The following is a 24,755-nucleotide window of genomic DNA, read 5'->3' on the forward strand; positions in this document are numbered from 1 at the left end:
CAGAGATGTCTTGCACATGTCAGGGCCCCAGGTAGGTGGCTGCAGGAGGCTGGGACCTCAGGTGGGCCTCCCCAGTCACACAGCCTTGGCTGACCTGTCTGTCCTCTCGTCCAGCCACAGGGAGACAAAGACCTCTTTGTCTCTCCACCCTTCCGCCCAGAGCCTCCCCAGCCAGTGCAGCTCTGAGCTTGTCCCCAGGGGAGGGAGACAGTCCCCGGTGGGGTCTGGCAGTCCTGGCAGCTGCCCTGAGGCACAGGCCCTGGGGGACTCGGTGCTCTGAGGGCAGGGGCAGGTGATGGAGGTGGGCTGGGGAAAGGGAGCTGAGAAGGCGGCAGTGTGGCGTGTGTGAATTTGTTTATGAACTAGCTACAAAAATGTCTTTTCCAGTGTTGCAGCTCTTCTAGAATTTGACTAGCAGGTTTTCCGGTCTTTACTGGAAAGCCCTTTAAATAAATACAAGAAAAGAAAAAGCAAAAAAAAGTCTTCCTCAATCAACTCCGAGGTGGTTCCTTCCCCAACCAGCCTGGCTGGGTGGGGAGGGAGGGCCCGAAGCCCAGGCTCCTAGGGAAAGGCTCTGATCCAGCTTCAGGGCCACAGCAGCTCTGCTCCCCACCTCAGGGCTGGGCTGGGACACCGGCCCTTCCTGGCAGGGGTGTCCTACCCCACAGAGAAGCCTTGGGAGGTGGCCACCGCTGGGCCACTGCCCCTCACCAGGCCCAGAGGCCCAGTTCTCAGTCTGAAAAGAAAACCTGCCCTGGGCCCCTTATGACCAGGTGAGGCTTGGTGGGCACAGGGGACTTGGCGGGAGCACTGGAGCCCAGGGGCCTGGGAGGGGCCCAGGTCTGACACCTCATCCTGCACCAGGCTCTCTGCAGGCCTTCAGTTCCAGAACTGTGTCCTCAAAATCCTGTTGATGCTGCCACAAGTGGGCTCTCTCCTCCCCCATTCCGGGAAGGTTCTGGGTGAGTGGCTAGCCGTCCCTCCCACTGGGAGCTCCAGTATCTGAACTGCCAGCCACCTGCAGCCCCCACCTCACCCCAGGCAGTACTGCACCCTGGGCTGGCGGGACCAGCCTGGAGGGCCCTCCTGGGGCTCTGAGGCTCATGGACAGCCTCCAAGGGAGCGTCTCTGCTGGTCTCATTTCTGTCTGGGAGGGAGTTGGGCGAGCAGCGGGGAGAGGCTGAGTGGATGCCTGCCCACCTGGAACAGTGCTAGGTGGGGATGGGGTCACCACGGGGCACACACAAGCCACCAAAAGGGCCGATGTCCACTCGGAACGACAGTCAGGGGCGTGGCTGTGTGGGTGGAGGCGGCCTGGAAGAGCAGGCGTGGCAGAGCGGCCGCTGGCTCACGGGGACTGGCGGAGCGCTGTCCTGCTGGGGCCATCCCAAAGAGAAGCATGGCCCGTCACTCCCCAGGCTAAAACCATCCACAGCTGCCCCTCCTCATGGCTGACGTGCAGCTCCTAGGCCCCACCCCTGCGCTCTCAGGTCCCCTTCTCTCCCTCACCCTATGGAGAGCAGAGCTGCCTGCTGTCCCTCGGAGGACTCTCAGGCCCCAGCCCTGTCCCAGCAGCTTGTGGTCCAGCTTGGCTGGCCCTGCCAAGCTCTCCAGGCTCCAGCAGCAGTGGCAGCTGTCAGCACAGCCAAGCCGCCAGCACTACCGCCTCCCAGGCAGGTGGCACTCTCACTAAGGAAGCTATCCGCTTACCCACTGGAACAGTGTTCACGACTACGGTTGTGCCTGGGAAGAAGACGAGCTCCTGCACTTTCCATCACATTCTGCTGCTTGTCTGTGACCAGCTAACCTCCCCACCTCTGCCAGGAACCCTCCCTGGGCTTCTCAACCACCCCATCACATCCGGCCAAAGCTCCTTGCGATGGATCCCTCAGAAGGCCACGTGGTCTCTACAGGGGCCCTTGCCCCAGTTCCATGCCTTTGCCCCCAGCACCTCACAGGCACTCGGCAGATGCTGGTTAAATGGAGAGTCCACCCCAAGGCTCAGCTAGGCTCCCTCAGTCCTCCTCACCCCCACAGGTTAGGTTTCCTTCAAGGACTTCACCCAGCAACCAGAAGATTCCTCGTCATCTCAAATCGGTCTAAAAGGCACACTAGGCACGTGCTGGCCCTGACACTGCCCCTCCCTGGTCCTTTCCAACAGCACCGAAGACATGGAGGTCGGCCCAGGCTCAGGAATCACAGAGCTAACTGCTCATTTCAGTGTCACAAGCATGAGCAGATGAATTTCAGAGACAGAAGCCAACATCGCCACCCCTCATCTTTAGAGGCTCCAGCCAGCCTGGCCTCTGTGGCTCGGTGGTCAGCCAAGGGCTCTGGAATTGGAGAGGCCTTGCTGCTCCAAGGCAGGGTGTGATCCAGTCTGCCCTGCTGGCCCTCCTGCCCTGGGGACAGAGTGGGAGGCACTTCTGATTCCACCCAGGCTCTCGGGGTTGAGGTGGCTTCAGGTGAGAGATCCTGACTGGCCACCCCAGAGCCCTGGTGGAAGGTGCAGCAGAGGGAAGGTCCTTTGGAGCCGATAAGCAGAAGGATTTTAAACTCTCTGAAGCTATCTGAAGATCTGAGATTTTTCCACTCATTTATTCAGCAAGTATTCACTGAATGCCTATTACATGCCAGGAGCTAAGGACACTATTTCCAAAGAACAGCTCATCCAAAAGGCATGTGAGTACCCATTACTGCCAGGACCTGAGGCTGCATGGATGAAGAGACAGATCTTGCCTTGAAAGGCACTGTGGCCTGGCGTGGGAGACACAGGTGAGCCAATGTGTTCAAGAGCTATTCATAGGGTACAGGAACAGAAGATACGCTCCACGGCCCAAGGGATGGGCAGGGAGGGCTTCGGATGAGAGCACCAGAACCCGGGGCCATGAACAGCAAAGTCATCTGATGACCTTGCTCCGCTTGGCACTCAGAACCACCCAGCTCCATGTCCCAACACCCACAGAGGACTGCGGTGGGGCAGACACCAGTGTGAGACGGAGACAGAAGGTGGGGAACTGGCAACATTCATATGAAAACGCGGCCACAGGGAAACAGTTCGAGAACTGGAAGGAATGTCTAACACACACTGAAAACCTGCCAGTCGCTACGACTGCAGCGGGGACCAGAGATGGAGAGGCAGCGTGCGGCACCGAGTCCTTACCAAATGGGGTCACGGACCCCTGGCAGCTCTGGAAAGACCAGAGAACCCTAAAGAGGGAAACAGCTTTACCTCACTTCAACCTTACTGCAGAAAGATACATTTTTGCAGTTGTAATTCACCAGTGGAAGGCGTGTGGACAGAATGAAGCACTGGTTTGAGACAGTCTTTCCACGATGAGGGATGCCGGTTCACTGATACAGTGGCTTCCAGACGCAATACTGGAGCTGAATGCTTCACATTAACCAGCTGAATCCTTCAAGCCTAAGCGCTGAGTACTGCCCACCTTTCAGAAGCAACGGAAGCTCAGGGGCTCAGCTTTGAAAGTGGCACAGCTCGCCACGCACGGTGGCTCACGCCTGTCATGCCGGCACTTTAGGAGGCTGAGGCGGGCAGATCACGAGGTCAAGAGATGGAGACCATCCTGGCCAACATGGTGAAACCTTGTGTCTACTAAAAATACAAAAATCAGCTGGGCGTGGTGGCGCACGGCTGTAATCCCAGCTACTTGGGAGGCTGAGGCAGGAGAATCACTTGAACCCAGGAGGCAGAGGTTGCAGTGAGCCGAGATTGTGCCATTGCACTCCAGCCTGGGCGACACGAAAAAAAAAAAAGAGGAAAATGGGACAGCTGAGATGTGAACCTAGCAGTCTGGGCCCCAGCCTGCTTTAGCTACTTGGCCAGCATTCCCTGAAGTGGGAGCTTTTAGAAATCCTGATGTCCAGACTGTATGCCATCCTGATGAAGCTAGAATCCCTGGGGTGGGCCCCAAGCACCAGCCATTTCTTCAACTCTCCAGGTTAAGTCCAACAGGCAGCTGAGTCTTGAACTGCAACCAAATTGTCCTTCCCTCCTTTGCCAAGTGACTCTGGGCAGTTCCCTGGGCAAGGGACCACCTGAATCTCAGAATCATCTATGAAACAGATAGTATAAAAAACCTGCCTCAAGGGGTGCTGAGAGCTTAAAACGTACATAGAACATTCTGCACAGATGGCCGGGCAGTGGAGCTGGGGCTGCTGGGGCATTCTGGACCACACTGCTCAGGGATGTGGCCAGGTGAAATCGTGGAGGTCACGGAAGGTTTTCATTCAGAAAAGCCATACGATCAGAGCCGTGCTTTAGAAAGACCAAGAGGGCAAACACGTGGGCGAGGGCCTGAAACAGCCTGCTGGTGACTGGCATAAAAAAGGGCACAAACTGGAGACCTAGAACTAGGGACACAGAGTCCTAAGGCTGCCTGGTGAACCCCCCGACCCCAAAATCTGTGCAATGATAACTACACAAAATGGAAAAGCAAGGCGAAGCACGGTAGCTCATGTCTGTCATCCCGGCACTTTGGGAGGTTGAGGTAGGAGGATCACTTGAGCCCAGGAGTTCGAGACCAGCCTGGGCAACATATTAAGACCCTGTTTCAGTAAAAAACAAAAGAACCCAAAACATTTTGTAAGATGCCCTCAGACATGTCCTGACCAGCAGGGGCGACCCCAGACCTGCATATAAGAGGCCCTCAATTAGGGTCCAGCTTATACCCAGAATCAAGAGCCAAGCTTGCCAGGGCACTGCCCCTCAGCCCCTGCCACCTCGTTCCAGCTCAGCCCACAGCCCACTCCAGGGTTTTTTTTAAAAAAAAATTATATTAATTTTTTTGTAGAGATGGGGTCTGTGTTGCCCAGGCTGGTCTTGAACCCCTGGGCTCAAGCAGTCTTCCCACCTTAGCTTCCCAAAGTGCCAAGATTACTGGTATGAGCCACCACACCCACCCTCTCCTGTCCTATTTCTTTTTTATTTATTTACTTATTTATTTATTTATTTTTTGAGATGGAGTCTCGCTCTGTCGCCCAGGCTGGAGTGCAGTGGCTGGATCTCAGCTCACTGCAAGCTCTGCCTCCCAGGTTTACGCCATTCTCCTGCCTCAGCCTCCCGAGTAGCTGGGACTACAGGTGCCTGCCACCTCACCCGGCTAGTTTTTTGTATTTTTTAGTAGAGACGGGGTTTCACCATGTTAGCCAGGATGGTCTCGATCTCCTGACCTCGTGATCCGCCCGTCTCGGCCTCCCAAAGTGCTGGGATTACAGGCTTGAGCCACCGCGCCCAGCCTCCTGTCCTATTTCTTTCTTTCTTTTTTTTTTTTTTTGAGACGGAGTCTCGCTCTGTTGCCCAGGCTGGAGTGCAGTGGCCGGATCTCAGCTCACTGCAAGCTCCGCCTCCCGGGTTCACGCCATTCTCCTGCCTCAGCCTCCCGAGTAGCTGGGACTACAGGCGCCCGCCAGGTCGCCCGGCTAGTTTTTTGTATTTTTAGTAGAGACGGGGTTTCACCATGTTAGCCAGGATGGTCTCGATCTCCTGACCTCGTGATCTGCCCGTCTCGGCCTCCCAAAGTGCTGGGATTACAGGCTTGAGCCACTGCGCCCGGCCAACTCCTGTCCTATTTCTAACCAGCCTTGAAGAGCGCGGTGAGACCCCTCCCTAAGCCACTGGTCTTTCTCCGGCTTGCGCTTGACACCTGCCCTGACACCAGACATTCACACCTGAGACAGACCAGGAGTGGCTGACTCCCCTCATCCCTTCTCTGACTAGACTGGAATTTCTCCATGGCCACTGGTGGCACAATGGACCCTTCAATCCTCAGCGCAACACGAGGATACGCTAGGAGCCTGGTTAATGCTGCTTCCAGTGTAACAGGTAAAAATCCTCACGTGTGGTAGAGGATTTATTCAAAAGCTCTTATTTCCCCCAGAGTGTTTCTCTTTAACTGTACACATCATTCCTCTTGGCTCTGGGCCTATCATGTGTTTGCGAGGCTTGCAAAGTCTGCCTCTGTTTGGATCACCTGAAAGATAAAAGCAGGCAGAGAAGACAACAAAAATACAATAGACGGCCGGGCGCGGCGGCTCACGCCTGTCATCCCAGCACTTTGGGAGGCCGAGGCGGGCGGCTCACGCCTGTCATCCCAGCACTTTGGGAGGCCGAGGCGGGCGGCTCACGCCTGTCATCCCAGCACTTTGGGAGGCCGAGGCGGGTGGCTCACGCCTGTAATCCCGGCACTTTGGGAGGCCGGGCGCGGCGGCTCACGCCTGTCATCCCGGCACTTTGGGAGGCCGAGGCGGGTGGATCACGAGGTCAGGAGATCGAGGCCACATTGAAACCTCGTCTCTACTAAAAATACAAAAAATTAGCCGGGCGTGGTGGCGGCGCCTGTAGTCCCAGCCACTCGGGAGGCTGAGGCAGGAGAATGGCATGAACCTGGGAGGCGGAGCTAGCAGGGAGCCAAGATCGCGCCACTGCACACCAGCCCGGGCGACAGAGCGAGACTCCGTTTCAAAAAAAATAAGGACTCCTCATTCAAGTCAGACAGTCCATGAAGGTGATAATATATAAATATATAAAGAACACACACCTCAGACTCACAGCCTTTCACCACTGCAAGCATAAGCTAAGAAACTGGTTTTATTTCAAGAATAACTAAGGGTATACTAATACATGCATCTCAAAATAACATTGAATTATTGAAGACACACTGTTCCAGGAGTCAGAGTTGACAGAGAGGGGACAGGAACCCATGTACTAGAAAAACACACTTGCATTATACGTCAAAATTGATGGCCAATATTTCCCTAGGTATTAAAAGAAAAATACCCAACAAATTAAAAGCTGAAAAGCTGTGCTAAAAAAAAAAAAAAACCTTGCATATACAAGCTAAGCTCAGACCCTTAGAAACCAGATAGAAATGGTCAAAGTCAAACAAATGAGAAAAACTGGCTGAGCTTCTCAAACTAAATCATATCAAATATATGTACATTTTAGCAAAATAAACCAGTACACTTTGTAGACATATTCATAACATTTATTTTAATAACTACTTCATTATAGGCTGACTGGCTTTCCTGTTTGGATAAAGTGTGATCTGAAAGCAGCACTGACTGAATGTAAATCAAGCGAACGTTCCCAGTCATTTTTGGCATGAACATGGATTAGTGTTTAATGCAGACCCAAGGCCACACATTTTTGGGGAGTAGGTTTTACTTGCAGTACAGATTCCTTTCATGTAAGATCACAAAAATACAACACAATGTGACAAGCCCCGTTGAAGAATTACATGCAGTAGCTCATATTAACACAAACAGCTCCCCATGAGGGCCGAGAAGAGCTAAATCCGGTGTCACTAGGGTTCACTGCAGGAGTAGAATAATCCGGTACAAGGATCTAGAACAGATTGAAACCAGAAGCAAAGCCATGCCTGACAGTCATTCAAGGTCAATCTGATCATTTTCATGACCAAAATAACCCATGTGAACAATTCAAAATGACCGTGGAAGAGCTGAGCACCCTGTACTCACACAGGATGCCCAGAGCTTGGCAAAAGGTATACAAACACTTTTGTTTCAAAAGCATCACAGAGACATCTACTTTCAAAGAACAATGGATACTTTTAAAGGGAATGCTGATGTTTAACTTTACATAATGAAATTAAAAATGTAAGTACTACTGTGGTGAAGAATGTGCCTGAAGTGTAATCAGGATTTCCTGGCGGTATAATTAAAGATCTCTAATTTAAAATTCTTCCTGGGCTGGGCGCCGTGGCTCAGACCTATAATCCCAGCACTTTGGGAGGCCGAGGCAGGCGGATCACGAGGTTAGGAGTTCGAGACCAGCCTGACCAACATGGTGAAACCCCGTCTCTACTAAAAATACAAAAATTAGCCAGGTGTGGTGGCTCACGCCTGTAATCCCAGCTGCTCAGGAGGTTGAGGCAGGAGAATCACCTGAACCTGGGAGGTGGAGCTTGTAGTGTAGTGAGCTGAGATGGCAGCACTGCACTTCAGCCTGGGCAACATCTCAAAAATAAATAAATAAAAAATAAAAACTCTTCCGCAAGATTTTAAGAGCATTCTAAAATTAGGATACAGAAAAGCAATCCTAAAACTACTCTGGCCAAAACGTGGATTCGAATGACCTGCCTTGAGCCCGCAGTTCCCAGGAGCTGGACCTGCAGTAGTGTGGGAGCTCACAGCCTCAACACCGACTGCCCTCTGACCCCACCATCCAGTGATTCTAAACATTTCTAGTAGGAAAGACCAAGGGATTTTCATGATCGGGAAATACTGAGAGACAAACTGAAGATCTGTTAAGGGCTATGCTTTTGTCATCGTTTAGGTATTTAAGGCTACTCCTTTAGCCAGCATACTTTCAGCTGTGTAGAGTGACAATTTCCCTACACAAAGTTACCAAATTAGCATCTCTGAAAGAGAATAATATTACCCTGGATTTCCAAAGATGCACTCTAATAGGATGACCAGGCAAAAAGTGACCCGGAGGAGGAGTCTGTTATAACACCCGGACCAACGTGTTCTCAAGGCACTTCAGAACTTCGGGGAATTACTTCATACTGAATCCTCAGAAAGTACTGACGGAAATACACATCCTTTAGCAGAAGAAAGACGCTTCATGCAGGATTGACTTTAATGGCTCTTTCAGGCAACAGAGAAACCACATGCCCGTAACATGAGCTCAGGTGTTCAGCAGGCACCCAGAGGAAGCCTTTAATTCCGAGCAAGTTTCACTAATTAGTCCTGGAGCAGGTGTGGTTTTGATATTTACCATGTGAGTGGTTAACAGCTGACTGCCTAGGAAAACCTAGGAAGGCCTGGTCCCTCTGGGTTACTGACAGCATCCACCCTCACGTTGTAACACAGCACCGGGGAGGTGTGACAAGGTTGAGCATTTTACAGCCTTGGACCACAGAAGAGAACCATTACATGCTACATTCAGACTTTTTGGCTTAGTTTTAGTATAACCTGACACTGGAAACCCATCTCCGGTCTTCATCCTCCAACTACAGGTATGGGTGCTTCCTTTTCTTTTTTTTTAAAGCCCATTAACTTCATTTAAAGGTTCCCGTCCTTATGAATTACTCACTAAGGAAAACTATAAGCTCAGATTTTAGAAAAAGCAATTTATAAGATATTATTGCTGGTCCTTTATCCCTTCTCTTTAATGCAATCTCAAAGGTTTTTTGGCTATTAGTTTTCACAATTTTCTTATGCTGCACACAAAAACAGGATTCCTCTCTCTAAAATGTAGAGCATGGGGAAAACACAGATGCTGTTTTTCCAACTAAAAATGTTTACAAAGAACAGATTGTCTCAACAAACAAAAAAACCCCACCCCATTAAGCTGGGTAGGACCAATAAGTGAAAAAAATGTCTTCCATCGAGCATAGTAAAACAGAACATGTACTTCTTGTGTTTGAACCTTACTCCTATTTAACCAAAAATTTCCCCTTTCTCATAATTTTCCTAGTATTATGTAAGGTTATGCCTAGTTCTAGATTCTGAAATACCTGCATTTTAATGCTTGCACAACCCATTTTAAATTTACAAAAGCTGCCTCTATTTCATTTTCTGATTGAAAACACACAAAAAAAGGACAAACCAAACAAACCACACCACATCATAGATAATGATCCGAATGGAAAAGTTAATGTGCTGTAATGATATTTGTCTTGCAACATCACAAGCAGCAGATACTGAATAGAATTTGCTTCAATCATAAATACTGAGACTGAAATATGCACGTATAAATCAATGAACTGAAAGCTCTCTATACATAGAAGCACATATGAAGTGCAAAACAATATCAAAAGTGAGATCTCTGGTATTTTAGTACTCCCATTCATCGGATTTCAGGTCGAGATAGCTGAGAATATTCTGGGCAAGCTTCACAGCCTGTTTCCTGGCAGCCTTACACTTCTCTTCTCCCTGCGGATCAACAGCATCCAGGGCTAGCAGCTGCTTGGTGAGCAGCTCTTCCAGCCGGATGTAGTTCTTATCGGTTCGATTTCCATCAAATGAAAGAACTTCTCCCTGGATCTCAGACAAGTTTCCAAGGACGTTCCAGACGGCTTTATGGGATGGGTGCTCCTCACAAGCAAACAGCTTTCTTTTCTCAAGGGCCTCCTTCAAGTCAATATACGTGATCAGAGTTTGCACCTCGATCACTGCTCTTCTCCTGGCTTCCCGGATGCAAGGGTTTTTTTCGAGACTTACCTCATCCAACTGTCCAATTAAACCCTGCAATTCTGTTTTGGAGCTCAGGTACAATTCAGGAGGGTTTTGTGCTTGGAGAAGTTCATTTTTTATTTCTCTCATTCTCGTGAGGACCTTTTCTATTTTTAAAATGGAATGATTCTGTCTCAGGTCAAATGCTTTAGTCGTGTCTGCTTCCTCTTCCAAATCCAGATACTTCAATAATTTGTTGATATCTTCTACTACCTCCCTCCGATAATTTCTGATTTCTGTCCGGCCGCACACATCTAGAGCATCTAGGTCAGCGATCAGCCCTGAGAGCACACAGGATAAGTGCCTGCAGGTCTCACTGTTGTTCACGCCCATTAGAAGTGCAATCAGGACCCCTCGGGCCTTGTTCACCTCACACATCACAAAGTTGATTTTGGCAACGGAAGGATGTGCATCCTCGGAAAGCGGCAGGGAAGGCTGCTTTTTCATGCAGTCTTCGATAATCTCTTGCACCGCACAGATTTTGGTTAAAGTGTGATACCTTGCTTTCCGCAAGGAGATTTTTCCTCCAGTTTTAACATGTGTCAGCCTCAGAATGATATCCTGGATGCCTTCTTCAAACTCATCAGTTACACAGTTGCCTCCATTATAAAATGGCACAATTTTCTCTCTAACGAGGGACTGGGCTTCCTCAAAAATGTTCTGTATTTCAATCCGGTGTGGGTGGTTTGCATTCTGCTCCAACTCTTTGAGAAGACGTTCTGTCTCCTGTGCTGCCCTCTTCCTAGCTTGCTGAATATCTCCTTTTCCTTCAGTATCTACAGAGTCTATTTCAAAAAGCTGTTTTGTTAGAAACCTCTCCAGTTTCTTGTAATTCTTGTCATCTGACAGACCACTGAAGCCGACAACTTGCTGTTCTACACTTTTTACTTCCTTTTGGATTTCCTGAAGCCTACTAATAGAAGGATGTTGGTTTCCCATATCCATACTTTTGTTGTGTTCAGTTTCACAAGCACTAAAAGATGACAAGAATAACTTATTACAGCACAAGGCTTCTGCAGAACACTAATGGTATACTAAGTCATTCTAAAATTCTCATTTTAAAAAGGTATACTTTCGAGCAGTCATCCCACCTCAGCCTCCCCAGTAGCTGGGACTACAGGCGTACACCACCACGCCCAGCTAATGTTATTTTTAGTAGAGACAGGTCTCACTATATTGCCCAGGCTAGTCTCAGACGATCCGCCTGCCCCCGCCTCTCAAAGTGCTGGGATTAAGGTGTGAGTCACCGTACGCGGCACAAACTATTTGGAACCAGCAGGGCACCTTTATGCAAGGTGAAACAATAGCTCTTGTAACCTTCCGAACACTAACAGTACCCCGCCCCGCCACACAGCTATGCCTAGTTTCCAGAAACTCTAAGCAAAATAAACTGAACCAGTAGAACAAAAACCAGTGGCTCTCAGATATCCCCAAGGTCCCCACTTCTTCGTTTCTCTCCATCCCTTTGTGCACTTCCCCTCCCCACCCTTTTAGCTCCTCACACATCTTCCCTCCCAGATGTCTCCCTGAAGAGATAAAAAACCCCACAGGTAACGAAGAGCGACGGGGATTGCGCTGAAGGGCGCCACATTGGGCTTTCGAGGCCCAGCACCTCCTCAGCCCCCAACATGCTCCACTCTCTCAAAAAAATACAACCTGTGAAAACGTGGTAACTATGAATAATTCATTCACTCGCCTCCCACTGAGAGTCCACAATCTCCTAATGCACGTTTCAAGCTCTTGGCTTCTATCAAACGGCTCGCTCAAGGTAGGTAACCAATGGAAACGCATCATCCATCCCCTGTGGATGTTCTGGAGGCCACGGAGGGCAGGCGGCCCGAGTTCCTTCCTCCCCGCCTCGCCCTTCCCTCTTGGCTCTTTACCCAGAGGAGGTCTGAGCTGGCTGCGATCTTGGCGTCCCGTGGCTGAGGTGGCGAGGTGGAAGATCAGCCCTTTACGGGGTGCGGCACTGGAGCTGGGCCCCCAGCTGCATCCCTCGCGCCCCTCCAGACTAGGTCTGAGCGGGGCAGCCGGTGAAGGGGCCGGCGGTGAAGGGGCCGCTACTGGCTGCAGCAGCCGCTCCGGGCGTCTCGGCCTGGGTGCCAGGGCGCGCCCGCAGGCCCTGACCTCACAATGGGCGCGCGAGGGGCCCTCGGCCCGGCCGGGGGAAGCCGGGGAAGGAGGGGAGCCAAGGCCCGACCACCCCTGGACAGCGTCCGAGCCAGGGACGGGGACGGCGCCGAGACCAACTCTGCTCGGCCTGTGCCGACAGGCTGCGCTGGGGTGGGAGCTGGCGGAGGGGTGGCCCAGCGGGGAGCCCCGCGCGGAGGTGGGACCCCACTCGTCCCCCCCGACGGAGGGAAAAGGCCGCACGCCGCGCTTCGCTCACCTGTCCCGCCCGCGCCATCGCGCGATGCGTCGCCGACGCTTCCACGACTTCCGCAGCTCCGGCAGTCGCCCGGGCCAGTCAGCCCCGCCCCTGGCCGAACACCCCTAAACCCGGGGACGCCTCCTCCGGCGTCCGCGCCTAGCCGCCGACAGCGCCACGCCCACCGCCAGCGACGCGGCAAGGCAACCTGGAGTGCCAACGACCAAGGAGTGGCCGCCCGGGTCAGCCCGCTCCGCCCGCCGCTCCCGTAGCCCGTCGTACCGCGGGGAAAGCGCACTGTCGACCGCGCCGCCGCCCTCCCTCGGGCTTCGCGACCCTGCCGTAAAGCGGCCTCTCGCGTCGTCGCAATGCTGCCGTGCGCCGCGGGAGCCAGGGGGCGTGGGGCCATGGTGGCCTTGCGGGCGGGGAAGAAGAGTCTTCTCCGCGCTCTCAGCCGCTCCTTCGCCTGCCGCGGCTGTCAACTCGCTCCGGAGCGCGGCGCCGAGCGCAGGGATACGGCGCCCAGCGGCGTAAGCAAGCGCCTGGGGATATTGGACCGGGAGGGGTGACCGGAAGGAAAGACAAACCCGGGCCTCGGGGCCGCTGCCTGCCATGCACAGCCGCCTCAGGCCTTTCTGCAGGTGCGCTCGCGTCCTATCCCGAACAGTCTCGCAGCCCCAAGGCTTCCGCGTCCGCGCTCTCGGTCGGATGGGACTGAGGGTGCCGCCGCCACGCCGGAGACTGTTGATAGCCAGAACCTTTAAGCATAACAGAGTCACCTGGCAAGTTTGTACCTACTTGATTTGTTCCCGAGAATGATTATTTTTTATATTTAAAGAGCTCTTGGCTTAGCGTGCATTTTTTTTCTTTTGTGTGTGTGTGTGTGTTTTGGCTTTGTTAAAATTATTAGAGCTTTTCTTCAAGCGGTGAACACTTTATACTTTATCATCGTACTTTTGTAGCACTTCACGTTCAATAGTTGTTCTTATTTGCAAACTATGTGTGGGTATGTGCATGTTAGTGGCCAAAGATGCGCAAAGAATGTCTGTAGCAAGAAAGAGTGGCAAGCAATTTTTATAAGTCATACTTTTGGGAGGGATGTTTTGTTTAAGGGAGGCCTAGGCCTTGATTCCATCTGTCAGATGAAAATGTTGACTAACGGTGTGGAATGGGCTGGAGATAAAATATTGAAGCAAAGCATGCAAATACCAAACAGGCTAATGAAGGAGGCTGGAAAACTTGGTTTAAACAATAATTAAAGAAGTGTAAAAAAGAGCTAATTAAAAATTGTTCGGGCTCCCTGGCTCACACCTGTAATCCTAGCGCTTTGGAAGGCCGAGATGAGCAGATCACGAAATCAAGAGTGAGACCATCCTGTCCAACATGGTGAAACCCCGTCTCTGCTAAAAATACAGAAATTAGCTGGGCGTAGTGGCGCACGCCTATAGACCCAGCTATTCGGGAGGATGAGGCAGGAAAATCGCTTGAACCCGGGAGGGGGAGGTTACAGTGAGTGGAGATCGCACCACTGCACTCCAGCCTGGCGACAGAGGGAGACTTCATCTCAAAAAAAAAAAAAAAAAAAAGCTAATTAAAAATTGCAAATGTACTTGCTTGTACATTTTCATTTCTGTTGGGCTGTGGCTGTTAGCACACTTTTATAATTGTAGCTTTGAAGGTCTGTCTAGTTTACAATTTAAACAAGAAGTTACCAGGGCAACTTGTCAACTTAGACGCCCAAGTGGCTGACTCAGTTCTGTGTTACAGTGGCCAAGCCCTTGCCTTCTATTCCTAGAACATAGAAACCCACCCAGCATCTCCGTCTTTGGGCAGAGAGATACAGCAGGTGTCTGAAAATGCTCTAAGAGAGCAAACTGGAAATCAACCCAGACATTTCCCAGGGGGAGGATTTTCCCTAGCTTATTTTGTGAATTTGTGCTGGAAAGAAACAACAGCACCCAAATAAGGATTTCTCCATTGTCATATAGACTTCTTTTTTTTTTTTTTTTTGAGGCAGAGTCTCCCCCTGTCGCCCAGGCGGGAGTACAGTGGCGTGATCTCAGCTCACTGCAACCTCTGCTTCCTGGGCTCAAAGGATTCTCGTGCCTCAACCTTCCCAGTAGCTGAGATTACAGGCGCCCACCGCCATGCCCGGCTAATTTTTTTTTTTTTTTGTATTTTTAGTAGAGACAGGGTTTCACCTGTTGGCCAGGCTGGTTTCGAACTCCTGACCTCAAGTGATCCGCCTGCCTGGGCCTCCCAAAGTGCTAGGATTACAAGTGTGAGCCACCATTCTCAGCTTTAGACTTCTTGTTAAAGTAAAATAAGTCTTACCATGGGTCTGTTCTCAAGATGAGAGACCTCTCTGCCTTCTTTGTTTTTTCTTTCTTCGAGATGGAGTTTTTGCTCTGTTGCCCAGACAGGAGTGCAATGGCGCAGTCTCAGCTCACTGCAGCCTTCACCTACTGGGTTCAAGCAGTTCTCCTGCCGCAGCCTCCCGAGTAGCTGGGATCACGGGCGCATGCCGCCACGCCTGGTTAATTTTTTTTTTCTTTTTTTAGTAGAGATGGGGTTTCACTATGTTGGCCAGGCTGGTCTCGAACTCCTGACTTCAGGTGATCCACCCGCCGCGGCCTCCCAAAGTGCTGAGATTACAAGTGTGAGCCACCGTGCCCAGCCAGCACCAGCTTTTAATTGAAAAACATTATAGAACTTAAGAGTTAGGCACCATTCTTCCTTCCAAATCCATCTTTAAAACTCAGCTTTTCAGAAATATAACTGCTTTTGGTAAAGAAAAAAAATTAGACTTTTTTTTTTTCTTTGAGACGGAGTCTCGCTCTGTCGCCCGGGCTGGAGTGCAGTGGCCGGATCTCAGCTCACTGCAAGCTCCGCCTCCCGGGTTTACGCCATTCTCCTGCCTCAGCCTCCCCAGTAGCTGGGACTACAAGCGCCCGCCACCTCGCCCGGCTAGCTTTTTATATTTTTTAGTAGAGACGGGGTTTCACCGGGTTAGCCAGGATGGTCTCGATCTCCTGACCTTGTGATCCGCCCGTCTCGGCCTCCCAAAGTGCTGGGATTACAGGCCAAATTAGACTTTTAAATTCTGTTCCCTAGCCACTTCATGCCTGCTTATGTCTTACCTATGTAGTTTGCATCGCTGGTTCCTAAACTTGTTTGCACGTAAGAATTAGTGTGGCTCTTTTAGTTCTTTTTTTTCTTTAATCTGGAAGTTCCCAAACCAGAATTGGTTCAGACATACTCCCTTTTAGCTCTTTTTTAATCCATAGGTTCTGCTTCCATCACCTCCCCACCTTTTTTTTTTTTCGAGATGGAGTCTCACTCTGTCACCCAGGCTGGAATGCAGTGGCATGATCTCAGCTCACTGCAACCTCCACCTCCTGGGTTCAAGCTATTCTCCTGCCTCAGCCTCCTGAGTAGCACCTCCTCACCTTTTTTTTTTTTTTAAGCAATTTATTTGGAGAGGGGATCACATGTCCTTTAAAACTTCCTACAGTCTGGATTTTGCTGATTGTGTCTCCATGGTGTAATTTAGCATGTTCCTCTGACCTCTTTCTTGTAAATTGACAGCTATATTCTAGACCTTTGACCACATCCAGATTTTTTGTTTGTTTTTTGAGACAAAGTCTCACTCTTGTCACCCAGGCTGGAGTGCAGTGGCGTGATCTCAGCTCACTGCAACCTCCACCTCCCAGGTCCAAGCAGTTCTGCCTCAGCCTCCTGAGTAGCTGAGATTACACGTGCCTACCACCACGCCTGGCTAATTTTTGTATTTGTTGTAGAGACAGAGTTTCACCATGTTGGCCAGGCTGGTCTTGAACTCCTGACCTCAGGTAATCTGCTCATCTCAGCCTCCCAAAGTGCTGGGATTACAGGTGTGAGCCACTGTGCCTGGCCCAAAGTCACTTTTAGCTTCAAAAATGAGCTGTAGGGTATACCTTCTTTTTCTGTTTCTATGGATTGTTTACTAAGGTTTGAATTTTTCTGTAACTGGTAGAACCTGCAAGTCATTTGAACCAGAGTTTTCATAAGAACAGGTCATTTTAACCCCATCTTCTTTTTGGTTAGAGTTACTAAACTGGTAAATAAAAGTGATCCGGCCAGGATCGTGGCTCACACCTTGCCAGCACTTTGGGAGGCTGAGGCCGGCAGATCACCTGAGGTCAGGAGTTCAAGACCAGCCTGGCCAACATGGTGAAATCCTGTCTCTACAAAAATACAAAAATTAGCCAGGCCTGATGGCGGTACCTGTAATCCCAGCTACTTGGGAGGCTGAGGCAGGAGAATCACTTGAACACAGGAGGCAGAAGTTGCAGTGAACTGAGATCGCGCCATTGCGCTCTAGCCTGGGCGATGGACCAAGACTCCTTCTCAAAAAGAAAAAAAAAAAGTGTGATCTATTGCATATTGATTTAAGCAAGACATCTGATAAAGTCTCTTATGTATTTTTGAAAACTGTGTCCTGTGTTATGGTGCTTGAAACACCAATGGAAACATTTGTCTCAGGGTGGTTTGTATTTCCTGCACAGGTTCTTCATGAGGTGCCAGTGATACAGAAATAAATGTGTGTGCCTCTTTTCACACATGCACAGATGGCTCTCCAGGCAGGAGCTCTGCATGCTAACACATGCCTCCCTAGTGCCTAGAGCAGTGCTTGGCCTTTGCATGGTGGCGCAGGTACAGACAGGTTGATGCTTATGGAGAAAGGGTGAATCCGCTATGCCCATTTTGGGAATCTATCGGAAGTTAATTGTTTGCAGCTCCAGGCAGGGTCTCCTGATGATACAAGGGGAGCACCACCCTGGGCCTGCCTGCCGGGCACAGAACTTCTGAGAGGAGGAGGGTTGGAACAAGCCCACAAATAACGATCTTTTTCCCTTTTTTGGAGATAGGGTCTTGCTCTGTTGCCCAGGCTGAAGTGGGCAGTGGCACAAACAGCTTACCACAGCCTCAACCTCCCTGGCTCAAGTAATCTTCCTGCCTCAGCCTCTTTAGTAGCTGGGGCTACAGGCACGTGCCACCACGCCTGGCTGATTTTTAAAAAAAATTTTTTGTGGCCGGGTGCGGTGGCTCAAGCCTGTAATCCCAGCACTTTGGGAGGCTGAGACGGGTGGATCACGAGGTCAGGAGATCGAGAGCATCCTGGCGAACACGGTGAAACCCCGTCTCTATTAAAAACTACAAAAAACTAGCCGGGCGAGGTGGCGGGCGCCTGTAGTCCCAGCTACTCGGGAGGCTGAGGCAGGAGAATGGCGTGAACCCGGGAGGCGGAGCTTGCAGTGAGCCGAGATTGCGCCACTGCACTCCAGCCTGGCCAACAGAACGAGACTCTGTCTCAAAAAAAAAAAAAATTTTTGTTGCTTTGCACAGCAGCAGTGTTGTAGCCAATGAGATTTATCCAAGGTGTGATTATTGCTAATTGAAAACTTTTCCCAATACCCTGCCGTGATGACTTGCAATATAGTCGGCATTGGCAATGTTTTACAGTCTCTGTACAGAGACCGAAAAAAACATTTTTTTTTGTAGAGATGGGGTCTCACTTTGTTGCCCAGGCTGGCCTCGAACTCCTGAGCTCAAACAATCCACCTGCCTCGGCTTCCCAAGGTGCTGAGATTACAAGTGTAAACCACCAAGCCCAGCCCACAAATAATCATCCTTAGACAATGTCTAAAGACAATCTTTAGACAAATTGTCTCATCATTTTTCGACAATACTGAGGTGCAGGCCTTGTGTCTGGTGGTGGTGGGAAAGAGATGGTTGACTAGGGCCTTAAAGATAATAAAAATAATTAACATGTGTTTGCAGCAGGGGTGGCTTCCTGCTGTGGTCACTCCAGTGTAGGGTGAAAGTGTTCCAGCCTGGATAGCTCTCCCATGTCTTTGGCATTCCTGAAATTAGGAGACTGTTTTCATTGACTTTCTAGTGTTTGCCATTCTGGTGGATTATCCTTCTTCTATACTGCTGGATCGGGTTTGTGGATTTGTCTAGCATCTGTGTAGAATAGGGGAGTGGGGACCCTAACCCTCAGCAAATATGGAAGTTCCTGACTGCTTCTCAGATGGGAACTCAAAGCCTTTATAGAACTGAGAATTAGAACAGGAAGCAAGAATGCTAGGAACTTGCTAACATTTTCTCTTCATTATTCCCTGGCCGTTTCCCCATGGTAGCTTTGTGTCATGTACGTGCACTTCCAGGAACAGGGTGCAGGGGAACCATCTCAGTGTCTCCCCTTCCAAATCTTGGCTTCTGGAGGGAGAGATGCTGGGGTGGGAGTGCTCCTTGGTGGAGTACTCAGGAGCTTAATAAAAGCAGAGGGAGCTGGAGAGCAAGGTCTGGCCTGCAGAGCTGGCACAGAGAACCCTGGTGTGGGGCTGTCCAGCCTACCAATATATAGTTAAGAAGAAAGGAGGGCCGGGTGTGGTGGCTCACGCCTGTAATCCCAGCACTTTGGGAGGCCAAGGCGAGCGGATCACGAGGTCAGGAGAACAAGACCATCCTGGCTAACATGGTGAAACCCCGTCTCTACTAAAAAATACAAAAAACTAGCTGGGCGAGGTGGCGAGCGCCGGTAGTCCCAGTTACTCGGGAGGCTGAGGCAGGAGAATGCCGTGAACCCGGGAGGCGGAGCTTGCAGTGAGCTGAGATCCGGCCACTGCACTCCAGCCTGGGCGACAGAGCGAGACTCCGTCTCAAAAAAAAAAAAAAGAAGAAAGGATATATGTGTGTGTGTGTATATATATATGTATAGTGTGTGTGTGTGTGTGTGAGAGAGAGAGAGACAGGGTCTCACTCTGTCACCCAGGCTGAAGTGCAGTGACACGATCTTGGTTCACTGCAACCTCTGCTTCCCGGGTTCAAGCAATTCTTGTGCCTCATCCTCCCAAGTAGCTGGGATTACAGGTGCACACCACCATGCCCTGCTTATTTTTTGGTGTTTTTAGTAGAGATGGGGTTTCACCATGTTGGCCAGGCTGGTCTCGAACTCCTGACCTCAAATGAGCCACCTGCCTCTGCTTCCCAAAGTGCTGGGATTACAGGCCTGAGCCACTGCACCTGGCGGAAAAAAGATTTTCACAAGAACTGGAAAGTTAACTCCCCTCCCAGACCCAGAGATGCAGATTCGGCCTGACCAGCAGGAATGCACATGTGCCTCACTGTGATGAGGGCAGAACTGAGGCTGCTTCTCAGGAAACTGTGAGGGTCTAGCTGCCCCCCCACCCCCACCCGCAGACACGAGGGCCGGATAGAAGAGCCTCCCAGCATAGCCAATGGGACACCATGAATCATAAGCTTGTACTGTGGAAACCAGCAATTATGGTAATTCCTCACACTACAAAGGGCTCTTCCTCTTACCAAAGGACATTTTCCTCCCCCAAGCTGCTTCTCCTCCCTTTTAAATAGCAGCTCCTCAGTGAATAAAGGCAGAAACATGTGGTTATAGGGAAGTACAAAGGAAGATAACATCTCTCACATAATGGCAAACAATGATTTGAAAATACTGGTTATCGTAAAGCAGTTTATGTGAGTGATAACTAGAAGATAAATGTGGAAAAGTAACTGAACACTGCTGACGCCTCTCTGAGCTTGCTTTGTGATATGTGGGCAGCTAGAAAAAGCAGCTAATTGTTAGGTGGCTCCTGTAAACACTTCCTGATGGGGAGCCTGTGAGCAGAAAAGAGCAGGCACAGGCCTGGACAGTGGTCATGCACTGTTAGCATGAAACCCGCTGAGCAGCAGACACCCGGGTCAGCTTGGAGGAGGGAAGGAGTCGCTGTCCTGGGCCACAGTCTAGGGGGTGGACCCTGGTGCCATGCCTTTTGTGAGACTCACGTTAGTTTCTACCAACAGCCAAATACCACAGATGCAAAGACTTGGGGGAGAAGCCCATGAACATTGTCTGAATGTATGGTAAAGAAAAAAAAGAAAAAATAATCGTTTGTGGAAATTTAGGCTTTATTGTTTTCATGGGAAATTTGGTGATTGTATACAGTTTTGTTTTGTTTTGTTTTGTTTGGTTTTGTTTTGTTGAGACAAAGTCTCTGTCACCCAGGCTGGAGTACGGTGGCGCGATCTTGGCTCACTGCAACCTCCGCTTCCCAGGTTCAAGCGATTCTCCTGCCTCAGCCTCCCAAGTAGCTGGGAGTACAGTCACCTGCCACCATGCCCGGCTGATTTTTTTGGTGGAGACAGGGTTTGGGGTTTCGCTGTGTTAGCCAGGATGGTCTTGATCTCCTGACCTCTTGATCCGCCTGCCTTGGCCTCCCAAACTGCTGGGATTACAGGCGTGAGCCACTGTGCCCAGCCTGTATATAGTTTTTAGACTGATGGGTAAAATATTGAAGGTCTGTATTGCAGTCTTGCCTTTACTTTCTAAAAAGGATTCCTAAATTGATCCAGCATCAAATCAGTATTTTTTAAAAATTTTTATTTTATTATTATTATACTTTAAGTTCTAGGGTACATGTGCGTAACGTGCAGGTTTGTTACATATGTATACTTGTGCCATGTTGGTGTGCTGCACCCATCAACTCGTCAGCACCCATCAACTCGTCATTTACATCAGGTATAACTCCCAATGCAATCCCTCCCGCCTCTCCAAATCAGTATATTTTAACCCTGACGATGAGCAGTATAGTTTCAGGTCTTGAATAGCGGGTTCTCCCACTGTAACTCCCTGACAGTTCTTCCTGCCCATTGCACAAACAAAATCAGTTCACGGAGACCATGGCATTGCAGTAAAGAAAGAGTTTAGGACTGGGCGCGGTGGCTCATGCCTGTAATCCCAGCACTTCAGGAGGCCAAGGCGGGTAGATCACCTGAGGTCAGGAGTTCAAGACCAGCCTGGTCAACATGATGAAACCCCATCTCTACTAAAAATACAAAAATTAGCTGGGCCTGGTGGCACGTGCCTGGAATCCCAGCTACTCAGGAGGCTGAGGCAAGAGAATCGCTTGAACCTGGGAGGTGGAGGTTGCAGTGAGCCAAGATCACACCACTGCACTCCAGCCTGGGCAACAGAGCAAGACTCCGTCTCAAAAAAAAAAAAGAGTTTAATTGATGTGAGGCCGGCCATGCTACATAGAAGAGTTATTACTCCAGTCAGTCTCTCCATGCATTTGGGGGCTAGAGTTTTTCTGAAATAGTTTGGAGTAAGGGGTGGCGGTGGCTGGGCAGTGGGTGCTTGCTGCTGATTGGTCAGGGCGCAATCACAGGGGTGTGGGAATCATCCTCCTGCCAGAGTGGCTTCTGGGCGGGTCCAGGAGGAGCCATCACGTTGGACTTGCAAAACACCTGAAAAGATACCTCAAAAGACCAATCTTAGGTCCTGCAATAGAGATGCAGGAGTAATTGGAGAAGTTGCAGGTCTTGTGACCTCTGGAATGACGGCTGGCACCTTACCCGAATTCAGACTCCTCACCTCTTCCTAGCCTGGTGGGGTCTCTCATTAGCTTCAGAAAGCTTAGCAAAGGTGGTTGAGTTTCGGGAAAGGGCTGTTACTATTTAAAACAGAAACTAGGCCCCGTTTGGTGGCTCCCACTTGTAATCCCACCACTTTGGGAGGATTGGGAGTGGCCGAGATCACGCCACTGCACTCCAGCCTGGCGACAGAGCAAGACTCGTCTCTAAATAAATAAATAAGGGCCGGGCGCGGTGGCTCAAGCCTGTAATCCCAGCACTTTGGGAGGCCGAGACGGGCGGATCACGAGGTCAGGAGATCGAGACCATCCTGGCTAACACGGTGAAACCTCGTCTCTACTAAAAATACAAAAACTAGCCGGGCGAGGTGACAGGTGCCTGTAGTCCCAGCTACTCGGGAGGCTGAGGCAGGAGAATGGCGTAAATCCAGGAGGCAGAGCTTGCAGTGAGCTGAGATCTGGCCACTGCACTCCAGCCCGGGCGACAGAGCGAGACTCTGCCTCAAAAATAAATAAATAAATAAATAAATAAATAAATCCAGATTGTGCATTTTATAATATTAGATGCTCGTTTTGTCATATGTTAATCCAATTTACTTTGTTAAAGGTGTCAAGATTCTGCCCTCCAAGAAAGTCTTGCCATGATTGGATAGGACCCCCAGACAAATATTCAAACCTTCGACCTGTTCACTTTTACATACCTGAAAATGAATCACCATCGGAACAAAAGCTTAGAAAATTAAGACAAGAAACACAAGAATGGAATCAACAGTTCTGGGCAAACCAGAATTTGACTTTTAGTAAGGTGAGTTTCAGTTTTAGATCAGAATGAGAAACAACACAGTTGGCCACTTGAGGGTGCTAGATATTTAGTATTTGCTTTGCGATTTGTCTCAGTCCCTCCCCCACAGTGTATGTATGTGTGGATGTGTGTATATATACGCATGTAATTTTAAAAACTAGTATGTAACTATATATAAGAGATGGGCATTCGTAGAACCACAGATCTTGAGACTTTGAAGGAAGCAATGTGTGAGCAGCAGAGCCAGAACTGGAAGTACGTGTTTTACACACACATATGTGTGTGTTTGTCTTTATGAGAATACCGGTTTTTTTTAGGTGGGGCATGGTAGCTCTGCAGTCCCAGCACTTTGGGAGGCTGAGATGGGCAGATCACTTGAAGCCAGGAGTTTGAGAGCAGCCTGGCCAACGTAGCGAAACCTAATCTCTACTAAAAATATAAAAATGAGCCAGGTGTGGTGGCATATGTCTGTGATCCCCGTGACTTGGGAGGCTGAGGCACAAGAATTGCTTGAACCTGGGAGGCGGAGGTTGCAATGAGCCGAGATCGCACCATTGCACTCCAGTCTGGGTGACAGGAGTGAGACCCTGACTCAAAAAAAAACCCAGTTTTTGTGACGTGTTGAATTCTTCCTGAGAATTCAAAAACATTTTTTTGTTGTTGTTGGGTTTTTTGTTTTTTTTTTTTTTGAGATGAAGTTTCACTCTGTCACCAGGCTGAAGTGCAGTGATATGATCTCAGCTTACTGCACTCTCTACCTCCCAGATTCAGGCGATTCTTCTGCCTCAGCCTCCCAAAGAGCTGGGATTACAGGCACACGCCACCATGCACAACTAATTTTTGTATTTTTAGTGGAGACCGGGTTTCACTATGTTGGCAGGATAGTCTTGATCTCCTGACCTTGTGATCCACCCACCTCAGCCTCCAAAAGTGTTGGGATTACAGGCATGAGCCACCGTGCCCAGCCGAGAATTCAAAATTCTTAACAAGATACTTATAAATAAACTGTGTAAGAAAAAAGCATAAATAGTCTAAACCAGAAGAAAAACATTTAAACTTTTTTTTTTTTTCTGAGATGGAGTTTCACTCCTGTTGCCCAGGCTGGCGTGCAATGGTGTGATCTCAGCTCACCACAACCTCCACCTCCCTGGTTCAAATGATTCTCCTGCCTCAGCTTTCCAAATAGCTGGGATTACAGGTGCTCGCCACCACACCCGGCTAATTTTTGTATTTTTAGTAGAGATGGGGATTCACCACGTTGGCCAGGCTGGTCTTGAACTCCTGACTTTCAGGTGATCTGCCTGACTTGGCCTCTCAAAGTGCTGGGATTACAGGCGTGAGCCACTGTGCCCGGCAACATTTAAACTTTGATTTGCCATTTGAGTGGGCTGTGTCAGGTGGGGTATATTTACCATATTCTGTGGATTTTTTTTTTTTTTTTTTTTTTTTTTTTTTTTTTTTTTTTTTTTTTTGAGACGGAGTCTTGCTCTGCCGCCCAGGCTGGAGTGCAGTGGCCGGATCTCAGCTTACTGCAAGCTCCGCCTCCTGGGTTCACGCCATTCTCCTGCCTCAGCCTCCCACGTAGCTGGGACTACAGGCGCCCGCCACATCGCCCGGCTAGTTTTTTGTATTTTTTAGTAGAGACGGGGTTTCACCGTGTTAGCCAGGATGGACTCGATCTCCTGACCTCGTGATCCGCCCGTCTCGGCCTCCCAAAGTGCTGGGATTACAGGCTTGAGCCACCGTGCCCGGCCTTTTTTTTTTTTTTTTTTTTTTGAGACAGAGTCTCACTCTGTTGTCCAGGCTGAAGTGCAGTGGCATGATATTGGCTCACTGCAACCTCTCCCTCCCGGGTTCAAGCAGTTCTCCTGCCTCAGCCTCCTGAGTAGGTGGGATTACAGGTGCCCACCATCATACCTGGCTAATTTTTGTA

The 24,755-nt window shown here is 49.8% G+C and overlaps 2 protein-coding genes and 2 non-coding genes across 7 annotated transcripts in view; 3 read left to right on the forward strand and 1 right to left on the reverse strand.

The window, feature by feature from the left end:
* Positions 1-384: 384 nt before the first annotated feature.
* On the forward strand, positions 385-446 carry LOC115897843. Its single transcript, XR_004057623.1, has one exon. It is a non-coding gene; the product is annotated as a U7 small nuclear RNA (small nuclear RNA).
* Positions 447-6,577: 6,131 nt separating this feature from the next.
* Positions 6,578-12,829, reverse strand: BAG5 (BCL2 associated athanogene 5). 3 transcript variants are annotated; one of them, XM_010353598.2, is made up of 2 exons: positions 12,608-12,829; positions 6,578-11,191 (listed from the first exon to the last, which is right to left on the reverse strand). In XM_010353598.2, the coding sequence occupies exon 2, from the start codon at positions 11,161-11,163 to the stop codon at positions 9,820-9,822; it is 1,344 nt and encodes a 447-aa protein (XP_010351900.1). In that variant the 5' UTR covers positions 11,164-11,191; positions 12,608-12,829; the 3' UTR covers positions 6,578-9,819. The 3 variants fall into 3 exon arrangements, with proteins under 3 accessions (XP_010351900.1, XP_010351901.1, XP_030785723.1); XM_010353599.2 differs by having other exon boundaries at positions 12,102-12,784; XM_030929863.1 differs by lacking the exon at positions 12,608-12,829 and adding an exon at positions 11,915-12,071.
* A 91-nt stretch (positions 12,830-12,920) lies between these two features.
* Positions 12,921-24,755, forward strand: part of LOC104654420 (apoptogenic protein 1, mitochondrial) — a 30,488-nt gene continuing 18,653 nt past the window's right edge. The window contains exons 1-2 of one of the 2 annotated variants that reach the window (XM_010353596.2): positions 12,921-13,116; positions 22,628-22,825. In XM_010353596.2, the coding sequence (XP_010351898.1) occupies positions 12,955-13,116; positions 22,628-22,825 (360 nt within the window). In that variant the 5' untranslated portion in view covers positions 12,921-12,954. The remainder of the gene's footprint in view (positions 13,117-22,627; positions 22,826-24,755) is intronic. The other variant, XM_010353595.2, reaches the window with a different exon arrangement.
* On the forward strand, positions 17,963-18,103 carry LOC115897751. Its single transcript, XR_004057548.1, has one exon. It is a non-coding gene; the product is annotated as a U4 spliceosomal RNA (small nuclear RNA).

This window comes from Rhinopithecus roxellana, chromosome 5 (assembly GCF_007565055.1).
Source record: "Rhinopithecus roxellana isolate Shanxi Qingling chromosome 5, ASM756505v1, whole genome shotgun sequence".
NCBI classification, from domain to species: domain Eukaryota; kingdom Metazoa; phylum Chordata; class Mammalia; order Primates; family Cercopithecidae; genus Rhinopithecus; species Rhinopithecus roxellana.

Excerpts from the sequence above, each read along its gene's own strand:
- BAG5 (XM_030929863.1), bottom strand. The coding sequence starts at position 12,012 with ATGATGCGTTTCCATTGGTTACCTACCTTGAGCGAGCCGTTTGATAGA. Across the intron at positions 11,192-11,914 it reads TTGTGGACTCTCAGTGGGAG|TGCTTGTGAAACTGAACACA; the intron begins GCGAGTGAATGA and ends GTCATCTTTTAG.